Below are 15,364 nucleotides of genomic sequence, written 5' to 3' on the forward strand. Positions count from 1 at the left end.
CGTTTTTCGATTCTACTATCCCTCTGGTGGCGGCCGCGGGAAAGGAGATATAAAAACCAATCTGCGCGCCTGCGCGCAACTCGCTTTTCCCTCGCCAGAACCAGGAGGAGGCGGCAGAGGAGGAGGAGGAGGCGGAGGCTCTCGCTGTGTGGAGATAGCGTGAGGGGAGCCCAGGCTCTGCCGCCACCCCGTCTTCTCCCACACATAGGAAGACCCAGGAGAAGGAGGAGGAGCAGAGGCAGCTCCAGCTAAGCCCGGTCTGAGGCGAGGCTGCGCTGCTGCTCTGCTCTCTCAGTCCTTGCCTGCCTGTCTCTCCCCTCTCTTTCCCCGCCTCTTCTAGCTCCCAACATGTCGGCGCCGCCGGCCAAAGTCAGCAAGAAGGAGCTCAACTCCAACCACGACGGGGCCGACGAGATCTCAGGTGCGGGTGCCGGAGACGGGGGCGAAAGGGGGTCTTGTGTGGCGCGCGGGAATGGCGGGCGGGACCCGGAGGTGGGAGGGAAGAGATGCACACGCCGAGGCTCTTCTCCTTTGCCCCCTCCGCAGCCGCCATCTTCTCCAGCAGCAGCAGCAGCGGCCGCCACCGGAGGCGGGAAGGGAAGCGCGCCTTCGAGCGGAGGGGGGCCTCGCTCGTGTGGGCCGGATGTGCAGGCCGCGGCGGCGGCTGAGTCCAAGCGAGGGAGGGAGGCCATGTTAAAGCGCCCCTTTTGTCTCCCGCGCGGCGCGCTCTCGCCCGCTCGCTCTCCTTGCGCCCTTGGCTGCTTTCTTCTTCCCGCCTTTCTGGCGGCGGCAACAGCAGCAGCAGGCCTCGCTCTTCGCTTCCGATCCCTTTTATATCGCTTCCTTGCACACAGAGAATATATCCTCCTCGGCCGCGCTCCAGCCGTGCTTTCTTTCCCGCCCCCCGCTTTTGCTTGCCGCCATGATTGCCTTTCCTGCAACGCATGGCTTTTGCCTTGCAGCAGCTCGGAAGAAGGTTTTGTACTTTGGAGGCGGAGGAGGAGAGGGGCGCGTTTTGTGGGTGTCCTTTTTACTACAAAGCGGCGGCTTCCCTCCTGCAGTTTGAGGGGTCGCAACTTCCCACCACGTGCAGCTGTGCCATGGCTTCGGCGGCTCAGATCAAACCCGAAACTCGTGGCTTGATCTCCGCCCCCAAATCATTTATACTGTACATGTATATACGCACCTACAGATGCCCAACTGCAGATTTCTTTAAAAAATGAATTAATGTTTTCATTGTATTTGAGAGAAACGGGGCCTTTATTTCATTGTATTTGAGAGAAACTCCCCACCCTTTAAACGAGTCTGCTTGTAAAAAGGAAACACACAATTGTCTGGCAGGGACCAACCCTCAAAAGAGTGCCTAGCGTCCGTTACTCTGCGCACGTGTTGCTTCTACCGCCGTCTGTAGCCGCCTTTTTTTAAAAAAAGATTTTCTTGCTGGGATGAGTTTTAAGGTGATCCTGCTTTCATTGCCTGCAGCTGCACGCCAGCAAGCCACGCTGCACATAGAGCATGTCGTGCAGAATTCATTGTGCCATGTTCCCAAAGAAAGGGGCCTGGAATAGCAGGCTTCCTTATGCCAAGGGGAGGAGGGGGTTCCCCTCATCCCAGGTTTTGGAAAGCCCATTTGTCTCCAAATAATGCAGGCTAGACTAAGAGGTCCGTGGAATCCCGCCTTCTGGGTTTTTAAATAGGCTGCTTCCCACTCTTTCATGCTGTCTGAAAGCACACTAGACAATAAGCATTGTTTCTTTTAAAGGAAACAGTGTGGCATGTTCACTTGCTCAACAGGGGTTTTTTATTGCCTTAAAAATGGTGATCCAGGAAATTAATGTGTTCTCAGGTGTGCTCTTTATTACATAGCTTTTTTCAATTAAATGAAACTGATGGGTTGATTAGTTCAACAACTTGTGGCATGAACATTCTTAAAGTCTATTGGCTGTATGATGGGCCAGGTGAGAGATGTAGAAGCAAAGTAACCATCTCATGGGTCCCACCAGGTGAGAATAGTTGCAAGATTAGAAGTATAGATTGAAAACAATCTTGTAAATACATGAGAGCAGTTCTTTCCACCCACAGACCCTGTGGGGCTCAGATTTTGGATCAAATTCTTTCAGCACAGTACTGTGTGAATTTATACATAGGAATAGGTTTGTCTGGTTTGTTTATTTTTAAAACCATCTTCTCAACTTCCTATTTAAGTGTGCATAGATTTGGAGCCTAAGAACGGAAATGGAATGTTTTCTTGTTAAAATGCGTGTTCAGTGTATGTGGGAGAAAGCATGTGCAAATGAATACACAGCCAAAAGCAAAGCAGATCGAGAAACAATATAGATCAAAATTCCATCCACAATATTGAGAAGAAGCATTACATGTGTTTATTGTGTTGCTAATTAGAATCTGACTTGAGGCACATTTTTTTTCCAGACAAAGAGCAGCAGGAAGCAATTGAACATATTGATGAAGTACAGAATGAAATAGACAGGTAACCCAGATGGTGTTATATGTTTATTAAGAATATATTAACAAGCATCTCAATGCTTGTGTCATATAATAATGTAGGTTTACCAAACAACATAGCTGATAAAAGCTTTTTGTCTGCTATTTAGTAATTTGCCTATAAAGAGTTATAAAATATGGCAGCTGGAATGTACTTTGAAACTTGAAAACATGAGCTGTGCTTATTTGGATTTCATCTATTAAATACAAAAGTTGAAAAGGAAACTGCTGGCAGCAGTAAGAAGTTCGTATATTTTGGACAGAGATTTTCATAAGTGATGTGAGCCAATGCTGCTTAATAAGATGCCAGCTATGGGTGTGGAAGGGGAAGGAAACCAAGCCCCCCACTCACCCCAGCAGCCAGAGATGCAACCTGCAAATTGCTCCTCCTTTCTGTGGATTTTACAAAGACTATTAATGGTATTTCTTAAGTGTGAACCAATGCACCTGGTTCATAGGGGTTGAAAAATGAATGAACGTTGATTTGTTTCATTTTTCATTCCTTTCGTGCATACCTACTGCCAGCAATCACATGTGGGGCAAACTGAGTTTTCTGAGCTAGTGGCCTTTCTGAACCTTGGGTCCCCAGATGTTAATGAACTACAGCTCATATCGTCCTTGATCACAGGCCGTGATGGCTAGGAATGATGGGAGTTGTAGTCCAACCACATCTATTAACCAGAGTTAAAACTGAGATCTATATATGGGAGATGCTGTGCAATATGGTAATAGGGTGCATTTGACTCAATGCCACTTGAGAATGTTTACAGCTCTACAATTGAATTCATCATCATTCTGATACAGTGGTCCCTCTGGTTACAAAATTAATTCGTTCTGGAGGCCCATTCTTAAGCCGAAACCATTCTTAACATGAGGCATTCTTTCGCTAATGGGGTCTCCTGCTGCTGCACCGCTGGCGCACAACTTCGCTCACATCTCAGGGCAAAGTTTGCAACTAGGGGCATCTACTTCTGGGTTACTGGAGCTCGTTAACCGAAGCATTTATAAGGAGGACGGTATGTAACACGAGGGTCTGTATTGGGCTCTGATCTGGAAGGATAGATAGTTACTTATTTGGACAAAATTATTTAACAGTGCATCAATGACATGGTCCCATTGGTTTCAGATTAAACTTTCAGTTTGTTAGAGATTGAAATAAACTAATCCTGCTACTTAGTGTTCTATTCCCCCCGCCCCCAATCTGCTGTGAAATGTCATGCTGCTTTGATACTTCCCCTACACTTTGGATCTCCCATTTTGTTTGGATCTTGTCTTTGCTATAGACTGAATGAACAGGCCAGTGAGGAAATTTTGAAAGTAGAACAGAAGTACAACAAACTCCGCCAACCATTCTTCCAGAAGAGGTCAGAATTGATCGCCAAAATCCCAAACTTTTGGGTAACAACATTTGTCAACCACCCACAAGGTACATTAAAGTCTATAATTTCTAAATATTTATTTTATAAATTAACTTGTACTAATTTTTCAGAGTGACTTGTGATACTGAATATCCTATCCAACATTTTTGTTGTTGTTCTGAACTGTGTTGTTAATGAACCTTTTTCTATTTTTATCCGTGTTTACTTAGATTTTATTAATTGTCTTTTCTATGTTTTTAGCTTGTACTGTTTTATCTTTGTAAGCCACCTTGAGTCTAGGATTGGGAAAAAGGCAGATATAACTAAAGATAATAACAGTAACAACAAGATGACAGCCTATGAAAAACAATGCAGATGCACTCTTTCTCTAATGTAAAACCTGTTATTCAGATTCCTAAACATTGGCTTTCTTTTGTATTATTTGGCTATATTGAGCAGTGTTGTTGAGGTGAAAGCACAGCTTCCATCAGTGGAATCTCTGAAGAAGTTCCTGGTGGGGAGGGGACTGGCAGGGAGAGGTTTGTTGTCAGATGCAGCCCACTTCACTTTAGCTTCAGACCTCAGCATTCTATAAAAACAAGTCAGAAATAATTTACTAGCACTGAGTTTATATTAGTTGATTTCCGTAATGTGGATGAAGTTGGAGACCCCGGCAGCAATATATGTTTCAGAGCAGGTTAGGAAATAAAATTCTGTAGGGTGGTGATGCTTCTGCTGATGAATATGTAAAACGCACATGTGATGGAAACTTTGTAATTCTCTGATAGTATCTGCACTGTTGGGAGAAGAAGATGAAGAAGCGCTGCATTATTTGACCAGGGTGGAAGTGACAGAGTTTGAAGACATCAAATCAGGTTACAGAATAGATTTTGTAAGTAAAGGTGTGCTGCACCTTCCTTACCACGTTTGTGGATGGCTGGGAGAACAAGCCTAGTGCTCCTTGAGGCCGTGCTTTGAAATGTCTATGCCATGTATTGACGTTCTTATATTCTCTTGACTGCAGTATTTTGATGAGAATCCATATTTTGAAAACAAGATGCTCTCCAAAGAGTTTCATCTGAATGAGAGTGGGGACCCATCATCAAAATCAAGTGAAATCAAATGGAAATCTGGAAAGGTACGTAGCTGCAGATTTCTTTGAATCCCTGTTGGTTTTGTGGGATAGTTGATCCCAGACACTAGCATCGTCTTCTGCAGACTATCTTTCCTCCTTGCATGGGTGAAACAAAGCACGGTTGTATCTGATGGATTTTATGTGATCTGGTGTTTCAGAGGATGGAATTTATGAGCTTCTTAGATTGCTGTGAGAACTTTTGGAAGCAAATAATGCATGTGGACGCCAACCTATGGGTTATATCCAGTATTAGTTATACTTTAAGTAGACCCATTGAAATGAATGACGATTCAATTAGGTGCATTCCATGGGTCTTCTGTGAGTACAACTTGGTTGGGCACAACCCTTTTGTGTAGTGTGAAGGGAGGTGGTTAATTTGCAAAACAGGAATGGCCTAATTCACCTGCTTCTTTAGCATGACAGCCTGGGATGTTTCCCTGAGCTATGATAATTCCACTTGCTTGCCTGAAGGGAAAGGGAGGTGTGTTTGTAGAAACCTCTAATTTTTGTGTTGCTGCGATGTGGCTTGCTGTGTCTAGGTTGTCCGCAAGGGGATGTGTCCTTGCTGAAAAAGTACAGTTGTACCCGTGGGATATTCCTAATGAAAAGGTCTGTTTCATTCAACAATCTGGAATTCTCTGCCATGTTGAGATTGTTTCACCACAGCTACACCATGTAAAGAACCCTTAAGGGTGCTGAGAGTTGGGAGATCCTTAACAAACTACAGTTCTCAGGGTTCTTTATGAGGAAGCCTTGACTGTTAAAGTGCTGTGGAAGTAGAATTACTTCAGAATGGACAGTTCATCTGTACCATCTGAGGGCCCTCAATCTTGTGCTCCTAAATTATGTTTTCTCTGAATTTGGTGGGGAATATCAAAAGCAGTTTGCTGCTGCTGCTGCTGCTGCTGCTGCTGCTGCTGCTGCTGCTGCTGCTGCTGCTGCTGCTCCTCCATAATCTTGTTCAGTAAGTGGTCCAGTGCTTCACAGTTTCTGAATAAAAATGATAGATTAGCAATCTGAGTAACTTTTCAGTGGAAAAACTCACTTTCAGAAGGAAGTTTTGATGTTTCTGTTGCCTTTTTTTGTGTGTGTAAGGATCTGACAAAGCGCTCAAGTCAGTCACAAAACAAGGCCAGCAGAAAGAGGCAGCATGAAGAACCGGAGAGCTTCTTCACCTGGTTCACTGACCATTCTGATGCTGGTGCCGATGAACTAGGCGAGGTCATTAAAGATGACATCTGGCCGAACCCATTACAGTACTACTTGGTAAGAGTCTTTAAATGAGTTTGCATCATGCTTCGGGGGGGGGGGAGTTGAGTAATTTAAGATAAACATGCTAATGTTTTACTTTTTTCAAATAAGGTTCCTGATATGGATGATGAAGAAGGTGAGGGAGAGGAAGATGACGATGATGAGGAGGAGGAAGAAGGCTTGGAGGACATTGATGAGGAAGGTGACGAAGATGAGGGCGAAGAAGATGAAGATGATGACGAGGGAGAAGAAGGAGAGGTTGGAATGACACTTGCCATTTAGCAATGGCTTGTAAATAGGCTTAGGAAGAGCAGAACCAGTCATCTTTGCCATGGCATCTTCTCTGCATGCCGTAGTCTTGAGTGACTTGGGTTAAGTAGCTGTAATTTGAAGGATCTCCCCTTCATGTGGAAGGAAGATCAGTGCTTTGAACAGTACAGGAGCAGAAGCTTGTTCAGTGTGTTTATTAGGACAGGCCCCTTAGCAAGCATCGTCAGGATAGCAGTTTTGCCTTGTGATGTAGAAGTAGAGCAGAAAAGAGTGTGGTAGAGCCTCTCCTGAAAAGTAAAAGGGGGGAGGGAATGGATAGTATGAAATTTGGATTCTTATGGTGATTACTTAACAGTGTGTTTAAATGTTGCATTTCTTTCAACAGGAGGATGAAGGAGAAGATGACTGAACACTGACAGATTCCAACCACCCTCTTTCCTCCCCGTTTCCCCCATCTCCAGTCCCTGGGAGCAAGTTGCTGTCTATCTCCCCCCCCCCCCCCAATCCTTTTCGTGCTCAGTCGCCTTGTTCTCCTGAGGTCTTTTTTTCCTCTCCTCTTCACCATGGTTCACAAATAATTTTGCAGACAATATCAAGCAGCATTTGGTGGAAATGAAATCTTTACTCATTTTGTTACCCTCCCCACTTCCTCTTTCTAAACAAAACAAAACAAAAACTTTTAATAAAATCAACACACTGTGTTCTGTGGGGAAGAAAGAACCTTCTCCTCCCTTCACTCTGCTGGAAGCTGAAGAGTGCTAGGCCCCTGTGTAGTAGTGCATAGAATCTAGCTTTTTCCTCCTTTCTCTGTATATTGGGCTCAGAGATTACACTGTGTCTCTATGTGAATATGGACAGCATTTACCAACATGTATCTGTCTACTCTTGTTTTTTAATTAAAAAAAAGCTTAAAAAAGGAGGGGGTTATAGACAATGTAAGCAAGGGTGGGTTTCAGATGTTGGGGTGGGTTAAAGGGGCATTTGAACAAAACAATACGTCTCCTTTGGCATGTTTAATCCCAATAAACATCCTTGCAGTTTAAAATATGACACTTAGGAGATTTTTTTTAAAATTACAGTTGAGCCCTGCCACTTGATGGAGAATCAGCAGAACCTGTAGGACTTTATTTGGATTTCACATTCTCTATTGTAATTTTGTTCTTTGTTTTGTTTTTTCAAAAGAATTTTGTTTTACTGGAAAAAGAAAGTTGCTCAGTTCTGAATGTTCAAAAGTGTACAAGTTGCTTTGTTACAATAAAACTTAATGTGTACACAAGGGGGCTAATAGTCTTCACTGGAAAAATGAAATAAAAACATGTTCGACCCCACCCCTTTAGTTTGCTTTCTCAGTATGGAAGTTAGTACCATTAGGACTAATCAATATTACGTTGATGGGAAGAAAACTCTTGAAAGTAAGTTATATGATTTGCAACATAGCTGTTTTCCTTTTCCTGAAACTTGCCCCTCGTGCACACTTGACTCTTGAAAGCATGATTAGAGGACATCAAAAAACTAAGAGTAAAGTGGGTAGAAGAATGAAAAATAGAAAACACAGTAAATAGAAAGGATTTCCAATTCTCCGCCTGTCATTTATGCATACTGTATAAAGATTATTCAAAATATTAAAAGTATTCACACCAGGATCATATGCAGCTGTTCCTCAATCTACTAGACAGCGTTTTCCCAATCTTCAACCTCTGACATCTCAAGTTCATTCATTTTCCTTTCCACACAATTTTTTTTTTACGAAAAATGTCCAAAGGTTTTTTTTTATGTTGCTAAATGTCAAGAACAGTCTTTCCTCTGGTACTCTATGATGAATTTCTCTCCAAAGAAATTCCAACACCCATTGTTAGAATAGTCCATAATTTATTGTGTGTTCATTAATTTGTACCCAGTTCAATGTCTTCCAATCCCATTTCCCAGCTTAATTTAGGGGGGGAAAGCTCTTTCCACTCTTCTTCCAGAAGCATTGCCAGAGGCTTGGTAGCTTTTTCTGCTGAGTTCACTCCAATTTGCACACAGGATCCTTTCTCTGCCATCTCAGTATGTTTCTTGATGTGTCAATGGTTTCATTCTACTCCAGCAGCATAATTTGATTGTTCGTTTCACTCCTCCAGGCACCTGTGTGGAGGTAGTCTCCTATCATCATCCGCCTCCCACATTCTTAACAGTTTATAATCTTTCTTAATCACAAATAATTAAGACAGGCTATCTGTTTTATTTTTCAGCCTGTTAGTTAGTGCCTTCTTATGCCGACCATCAGTTCGCATACTGGGTGAAAATTAATTGGCAGACAGATAACTCCAGTCGTAATTCATCCCCATCTCAAAAGTAATTAAAAGAAGGGAGGTTTAGCATTATAAAAAGCTACACAGCTGGAATGTGTGCAGAATCTGCTAATGCTTCTTGCTTGCCTGGATAGAGAGTAGAGGAGCATGTGTAGAAAATAGCCTAGGGCAAAAGGTAACATTTTCACTAGGAGAAGGGCTGTGTAAGCAAGAGGCGTGATGAGCTGGCTGCTGCTTGTGCACAGTTGTACATGATAGCAAATAAGTTTTTTATTTTCTATTTTTGCACAGAAAAACCATGCACAACATAGAGAAGCATTTTATGAATATAGGGTTCTGTGTATATAGCAAGTCTACCTTAGTATTGCCTATTTGGACTGTCAGAGGGCTTTCCAGTCAGCTGAGATAACTAATGGGAGACTGAAGAAGTGTGAATGCCTTTGCTACTTGATACAATGCTGCTTCCTGGCCACTTCTTGTGGTTTTACCAAAAAAAGGGATACTCTAAAACTGCTTTGACTGATGCGACATCGCAGAAGCATGGGACCACATAGAATTGTAGGGTTGGAAGGGACCCTGAGAGGCATCTAGTCCACCCCGCTTCAAATCGGGAATCTCAACTAAAGCAGCCATGGCAGGTGGCCATCCAACCCTCTGTTTAAAAACCTCCAAGGACGGAAGGAGAGGGAGTCTACCTTGTTACTTTCTCACTGTGCAGCTGCTTGCAGGCACAGGACTGTTTACATTCCACAGACAGTCCAGGCTATTGGAAGTCTCACGGGAGTCTGTTCCATAGTCAAATAGCTCTTGCCATCAGAAAGTACTTCCTGGTGTTTAGTCAGAATTGTCCTTGTAACTTGAAGCCATTGGTTTGGGTCTCTCCCTCCAGGGCAGGAGAAAACAAGCTTGCTCCATCTGACAGCCTTTTAAATACTGGAAGATTGCCACATCAGTTTCTTTCAGGCTAAACATATCCAACTCTCAACTATTCCTCATAAGGCTGTTTCCAGGCCCTTGGTAATCTTGTCATTTTCCTCTGCACACATTCTAGCTTGACAGTATCCTTAAATGCCCATAACTGGACACATTACTCCAGCTAGGGTCTGACCAAAGGAGATTAGAGCAGGACTATTACTTCCCTTGATAAAGAAACTATACTTATGTTGATGCAACCTAGAATAGCATAAAAAATGTTGCTGCATCACACTGTTGACTTGTGGTCTACTATATCCTTTTCACATGTACTGGCAATCTAGGTGTCCCCCATCTTATATCTGTGTAGCTGGTTCTTGGTGTCTTAAGTGTTGTTCCTGCTGAAATTCATTTTGTTAATTTTGACCCAGGTCTCCAATCTGGTACGGTCATCTTGACTCAATTCTGTCCTCAGTGACATTGGTTACCATCCCAGTTTTATGTCATTGCATATTGGATGAATATCCCCTCAATTCCTTTATCCAAGTCATTAGTTAAGATGTTGAACTACAATGGGCCCAGGACAGAACCATGTGGTACCCCATTTGTGACTTTTCCCCCAGGATGTTGAATCATTAGGGTTTGGTCAATCAGCTACAAGTCCACCCAACCATTATCCTCACCCAGACAACATTTTGCCAACTTTTTCACAAGAATATCATGGGGAACGTGTCAAAAGCCTTACTGAAATCAAGACACACTACATCCACAACATTTCCATTACTCACTAAGCTTGTGACTATCAAAAAAATAATATTTGTCTGGCATTACTTCTTGTTGAGGGACGCGGGTGGCGCTGTGGGTAAAACCTCAGTGCCTAGGACTTGCCGATCGTATGGTCGGTGGTTCGAATCCCCGCGGTGGGGTGAGCTCCCGTCTTTCGGTCCCAGCTCCTGCCCACCTAGCAGTTTGAAAGCACTCTTAAGTGCAAGTAGATAAATAGGTACCGCTTTATAGCGGGAAGGTAAACGGCGTTTCCGTGTGCTGCGCTGGACTGGCTCGCCAGAGCAGCTTTGTCACGCTGGCCACGTGACCCGGAAGTGTCTCCGGACAGCGCTGGCCCCCGGCCTCTTAAGTGAGATGGGCGCACAACCCTAGAGTCTGTCAAGACTGGCCCGTATGGGCAGGGGTACCTTTACCTTTACTTTTTTTACTTCTTGTTGAGAAACCCATCATGGGTCTTAGTAATAAAAGCACAAGTTTCTAAGTGCTCACAGACTGACTGACTGTTTTAGGATGTTCCTGGTATTAATGTCAAGCTGACTGGTCAGTAGTTACCTGGGTCTTTTACTTTTCCCTTTTTGAAGATGCTAACATTTTCCCACCTCCAGCCTTCAGGGACCTCACCTGCTCTTCAATAATTTTTTAATATTATAAACAGAGGCTCTGAGATTACATCTGCAAGCTCCTTTAGTACTCTTGGATGCAGCTCATCAGGCTCTGGAGATTTGAATTCATTTAAATGAGCTAGCTGTTCCCTGACCACCTCGTTTCTTAAATTGGGCTGCAGCTTCCTCCTGGCATCCTTTTACTTGTTGTCAGCAGGTTGGGCACTGCTTTCCTTTTGGGTGACAATAGGGGCAACATAGATGTTGAGTAGTCCTGCCTTCTCTCTGTCATTTCTCCCTCTTTTCCATGCAAGGGACCTACTACTTGCTTCTTCTTCCTCTTGCTTCAAACATAGCTGAAAAAACCTTTTTATTATTTTTCACCTCCCTTGCAAGCTGATGCTTGAACCTGGGATCTTTGGCATGCAGAACAGGTGCTTTACCACTGAGCTACCATCCTTCACCCTAAAGGACTTCCGATCTGGAGAAATCACTGAGCAATTGTCTTTCAGGTTTTGCCTCTTGGTTCCCCAGTGCCCCAAAGCCTACAGAATAGAAGTTGCACAACCCACCAAGGAACATAATAGCCTAATAAACTTCAAACAAGTAACAGTTAATTGCACATTTATCAGAATCCAGTTAAAACTTTTTGTATATTATACCCCATGTGTAGAGTCGTCTCTTGTGTTGTTGGAAAAGAGTGTTTGTTATGACCAGCTTGTTCTCATGGCAGAAGCCTATCAGCCTTTGCTTTGCCTTGTTTTGAATTCCAAGGCCAAACTTGCCCATTGTTCCTTTTATCTCTTGACTCCCTACTTTAGCATTCCAATCCCCTATAATGAGAATAACTTTCTTCTTTGGTGTCATTTCTAGAAGGTGTTGTAAGTCTTTTTAGAATTGGTCAATTTCAGTTTCTTCAGCACCAGTAGTTGGTGCATAAACTTGGATTACTGTGATGTAAAAAGGTCTGCCTTGGATTCGTATCGAGATCATTCTATCATTCCCATCCATTTTAGTTCACTGATGCCCAAGATATCAATATTTATTCTTGCCATCTCATTTTTGATCACATCCAACTTACCAAGGTTCGTGGTTCTTACATTCCAGGTTCCTATGCAATATTTTTCTTTACAGCATTGGACTTTCGCTTCCAGGCATATCCGCAACTGAGCAACCTTTCAGCTTTGGCCCAGCCGCTTCATCAGCTCTGAATCTACTTGTACTTGTCCTCCACTCTTCCTCAGTAGCATGTTGGATGCCTTCCAACCTGAGGGGCTCATCTTCCAGCATCATAACTTTTCTATGCCTGTTGTCTTTGTCCATGTTCTTGGCAGGGATACTGGAGTGGCTTGCCGGTTCCTGCTCCACGTGGATCACGTTTGGTCAAAACTCTCCACTATGACCTGTCCATCTTGGGTGGCCCTGCACAGCATAGCTCATAGCTTCTCTGAGTTATTCAAGCCCCTTCACCACGGCAAGGCAGTGATCCATGAAGGTTATGCTTAAAATTCTACAAGGCAGGCTTAAGCAGTATGTGGACCAAGAACTCCCAGAAGTGCAAGTTGGATTTCAAAAGGGCAGAGGAACCAGAGACCAAATTGCAAATATGCGCTGGATTATGGAGAAAGCTAGAGAGTTCCAGAAAGACATCTACTTCTGCTTCATTGACTATGCAAAAGCCTTTGACTGTCGACCACAACAAACTCTGGCAGGTTCTTAAAGAAATGGGAGTGCCTGATCACCTCATCTGTCTCCTGAGAAATCTCTATGTGGGACAAGAAGCTACAGTTAGAACTGGATATGGAACAACTGATTGGATCAAAATTGGGAAAGGAGTATGACAAGGCTGTATATTGTTTCCCTGCTTATTTAACTTATATGCAAAATTCCTCATGCGAAAGGCTGGGCTGGATGAATCCCAAGCCAGAATTAAGATTGCCAGAATAAATATCAAGAACCTCAGATATGCAGATGACACAACCTTGATGGCAGAAAGTGAGGAGGAACTAAAGAACCTTTAAAGGAGAGTGAAAGAGGAGAGCACAGAATATGGTTTGAAACTCAACATCAAAAAAACTAAGATCATGGCCACTGGTCCCATCACCTCCTGGCAAATAAAAGGGGAAGAAATGGAGGCAGTGGGAGTTTTTACTTTCTTGGGCTCCATGATCACTGCAGATGGTGACAGCAGCCACAAAATTAAAAGACTCCTGCTTCTTGGGAGAAAAGCAATGAAACGTAGACAGCATCTTAAAAAGCAGAGACATCACCTTGCCAACAAAGGCCCGTATAGTTAAAGCTATGGTTTTCCCAGTAGTGATGTATGGAAGTGAGAGCTGGACCATAAAGATGGCTGATCACCGAAGAATTGATGCTTTTGAATTATGGTGTTGGAAGAGACTCTTGAGAGTCCCATGGACAGCAAGAAGATCAAACCTATATTTTCTGAAGGAAATCAGCCCTGAGTGCTCTCTGGAAGGGCAGATCCTGAAGCTGAGGCTCCAGTACTTTGGCTACCTCACGAGAAGAGAAAACTCCCTGGAAAAGACCCTGATTTTGGGAAAGATTGAGGGCACAAGGAGAAGAGGATGACAGAGGACGAGATGGTTGGACAGTGTTCTTGATGCTACCAGCATGAGTTTGACCAAACTGCGGGAGGCAGTGGAAGACAGGAGTGCCTGGCGTGCTCTGGTCCATGGGGTCACGAAGAGTCGGACACGACTAAACGACTAAACAACAACAACTTATACCTTGCCCATTTGGATGGGCCACCTCAGACACAGAATATTAAAAGATTAAAAACACAATAAAATATCAAACATTAAAATCTTTCCTAAGAAGGGCTGCCTTCAGATGTCTTCTAAAAGTTAGATATTTGTTTATTTCCTTGACATCTGATGAGAGGGCATTCCACAGGGCGGGCACCACTACTGAGAAGGCCCTCTGCCTGGTTTCCTGTAACTTGGCTTCTCGCAGTGAGGGAACCACCAGAAGGCCCTCAGCGCTGGACCTCAGTATCCGGGCGGAACAATGGGGGTGGAGACGCTCCTTCAGGTATACTGGGCCGAGGCTGTTTAGGGTTTAAAGGTCAGCACCAACACTTTGAATTTTGCTTGGAAATGCACTGGGAGCCAATGTCATTAATTTAGCATAATGGATGAACTTGACCCAGTGATATCAGTGCTTTGAAGTCTGACAGTCATGCACACCTGCAGCAACCCCTAACAGGGAATCCCACTTCCCAGGGGGTGCCAGAACCCACTTTGGAAAAAATTGTTTAAAACATTTTACTGGCCCTTTCATACTTTCGGGGGGGGGGGGAGCGGTGCCAAGAAAGTGAAGAACAGGTGCAGGAGGATACACAGGTAAGGTTGGTGAAGAGTCAAGGACTTCCACACCTCCTCTTCCTGCCCCACCTTTACTGCTCCAGGGTCTCCTAGGAGCAAAAGAGGATTGAAGCGGAAAGAGCAGGAGGTTATGCACAGGCAGAGCTCAATATGAGAGATTATAAATCAAGGTCAGGGGCCTCTGTTTTGGCTACTGTTCATTGCATGCACAGCTAGGAGTAGCTAAGATGTATAGGACTGATGCACAGGCCCTTCCCTAACTGGCAAGCATACTTTTTACAATACAGTGGTACCTTGGGTTACAGACGCTTCAGGTTACAGACTCCGCTAACCCAGAAATAGTACCTCGGGTTAAGAGTTAATTCCTTACTCTGGACATTCTGTGCCTAACAGCATCGGAGGATATTAAACAGACTATGCATAGTAAATATTACAGGGTAGTAGCCAACTAAGTTCTACACACAGTAGAACTCATCAAGATGAATGAACCTAAGCTCATCATGTTTATTAATTTCAGCGTGTCTGCTCTGAGCAGGATGAAGACTGGGGAGACAACCCAGCGTGTTTTCAACTTGGCCCAGAACTAGGAATCTCTCTGGCTTTGATTGCCATTCTGATGCTGGCTTTTCCTGAATGAATTTACTTTATTACGGTCACAGACCAGCATAAGCAAAACATCTAAATAAATAGCATAACAGTATCTCTAAGCGGATAATTATTAAATTAATTGGGAACAAGAACCAAACGTAGATTAAAATATACATAGAATACTTGATTAAGCATAGGAAATGGATGAATAAAAACCGATAAGGAAATTTTAAAGGAAATCAGTTAAAAAATAACAGCTGTGTGGGGTGGGGCTTCAGAAGTGTGGATCTAGCAATATGGGCCTTCTATTTAGGACTGATTT

General features: G+C 43.7%; 1 protein-coding gene across 2 annotated transcripts; it reads left to right on the plus strand.

The window, feature by feature from the left end:
* Nucleotides 1-127: 127 nt before the first annotated feature.
* Nucleotides 128-7,792, plus strand: SET (SET nuclear proto-oncogene). Of its 2 annotated transcripts, none has more exons than XM_081897104.1 (8): nucleotides 128-421; nucleotides 2,431-2,488; nucleotides 3,786-3,928; nucleotides 4,649-4,752; nucleotides 4,885-4,998; nucleotides 6,091-6,261; nucleotides 6,358-6,448; nucleotides 6,902-7,792. In XM_081897104.1, the coding sequence occupies exons 1-8, from the start codon at nucleotides 349-351 to the stop codon at nucleotides 6,907-6,909; spliced, it is 762 nt and encodes a 253-aa protein (XP_081753230.1). In that variant the 5' UTR covers nucleotides 128-348; the 3' UTR covers nucleotides 6,910-7,792. The 2 variants fall into 2 exon arrangements, with proteins under 2 accessions (XP_081753230.1, XP_081753229.1); XM_081897103.1 differs by having other exon boundaries at nucleotides 133-421; nucleotides 6,358-6,504.
* The last annotated feature ends 7,572 nt before the right edge of the window (nucleotides 7,793-15,364 follow it).

Source organism: Podarcis melisellensis (genome assembly GCF_964234715.1).
Source record: "Podarcis melisellensis genome assembly, chromosome: Z".
In the NCBI taxonomy this organism is placed as follows: Eukaryota; Metazoa; Chordata; class Lepidosauria; order Squamata; family Lacertidae; genus Podarcis; species Podarcis melisellensis.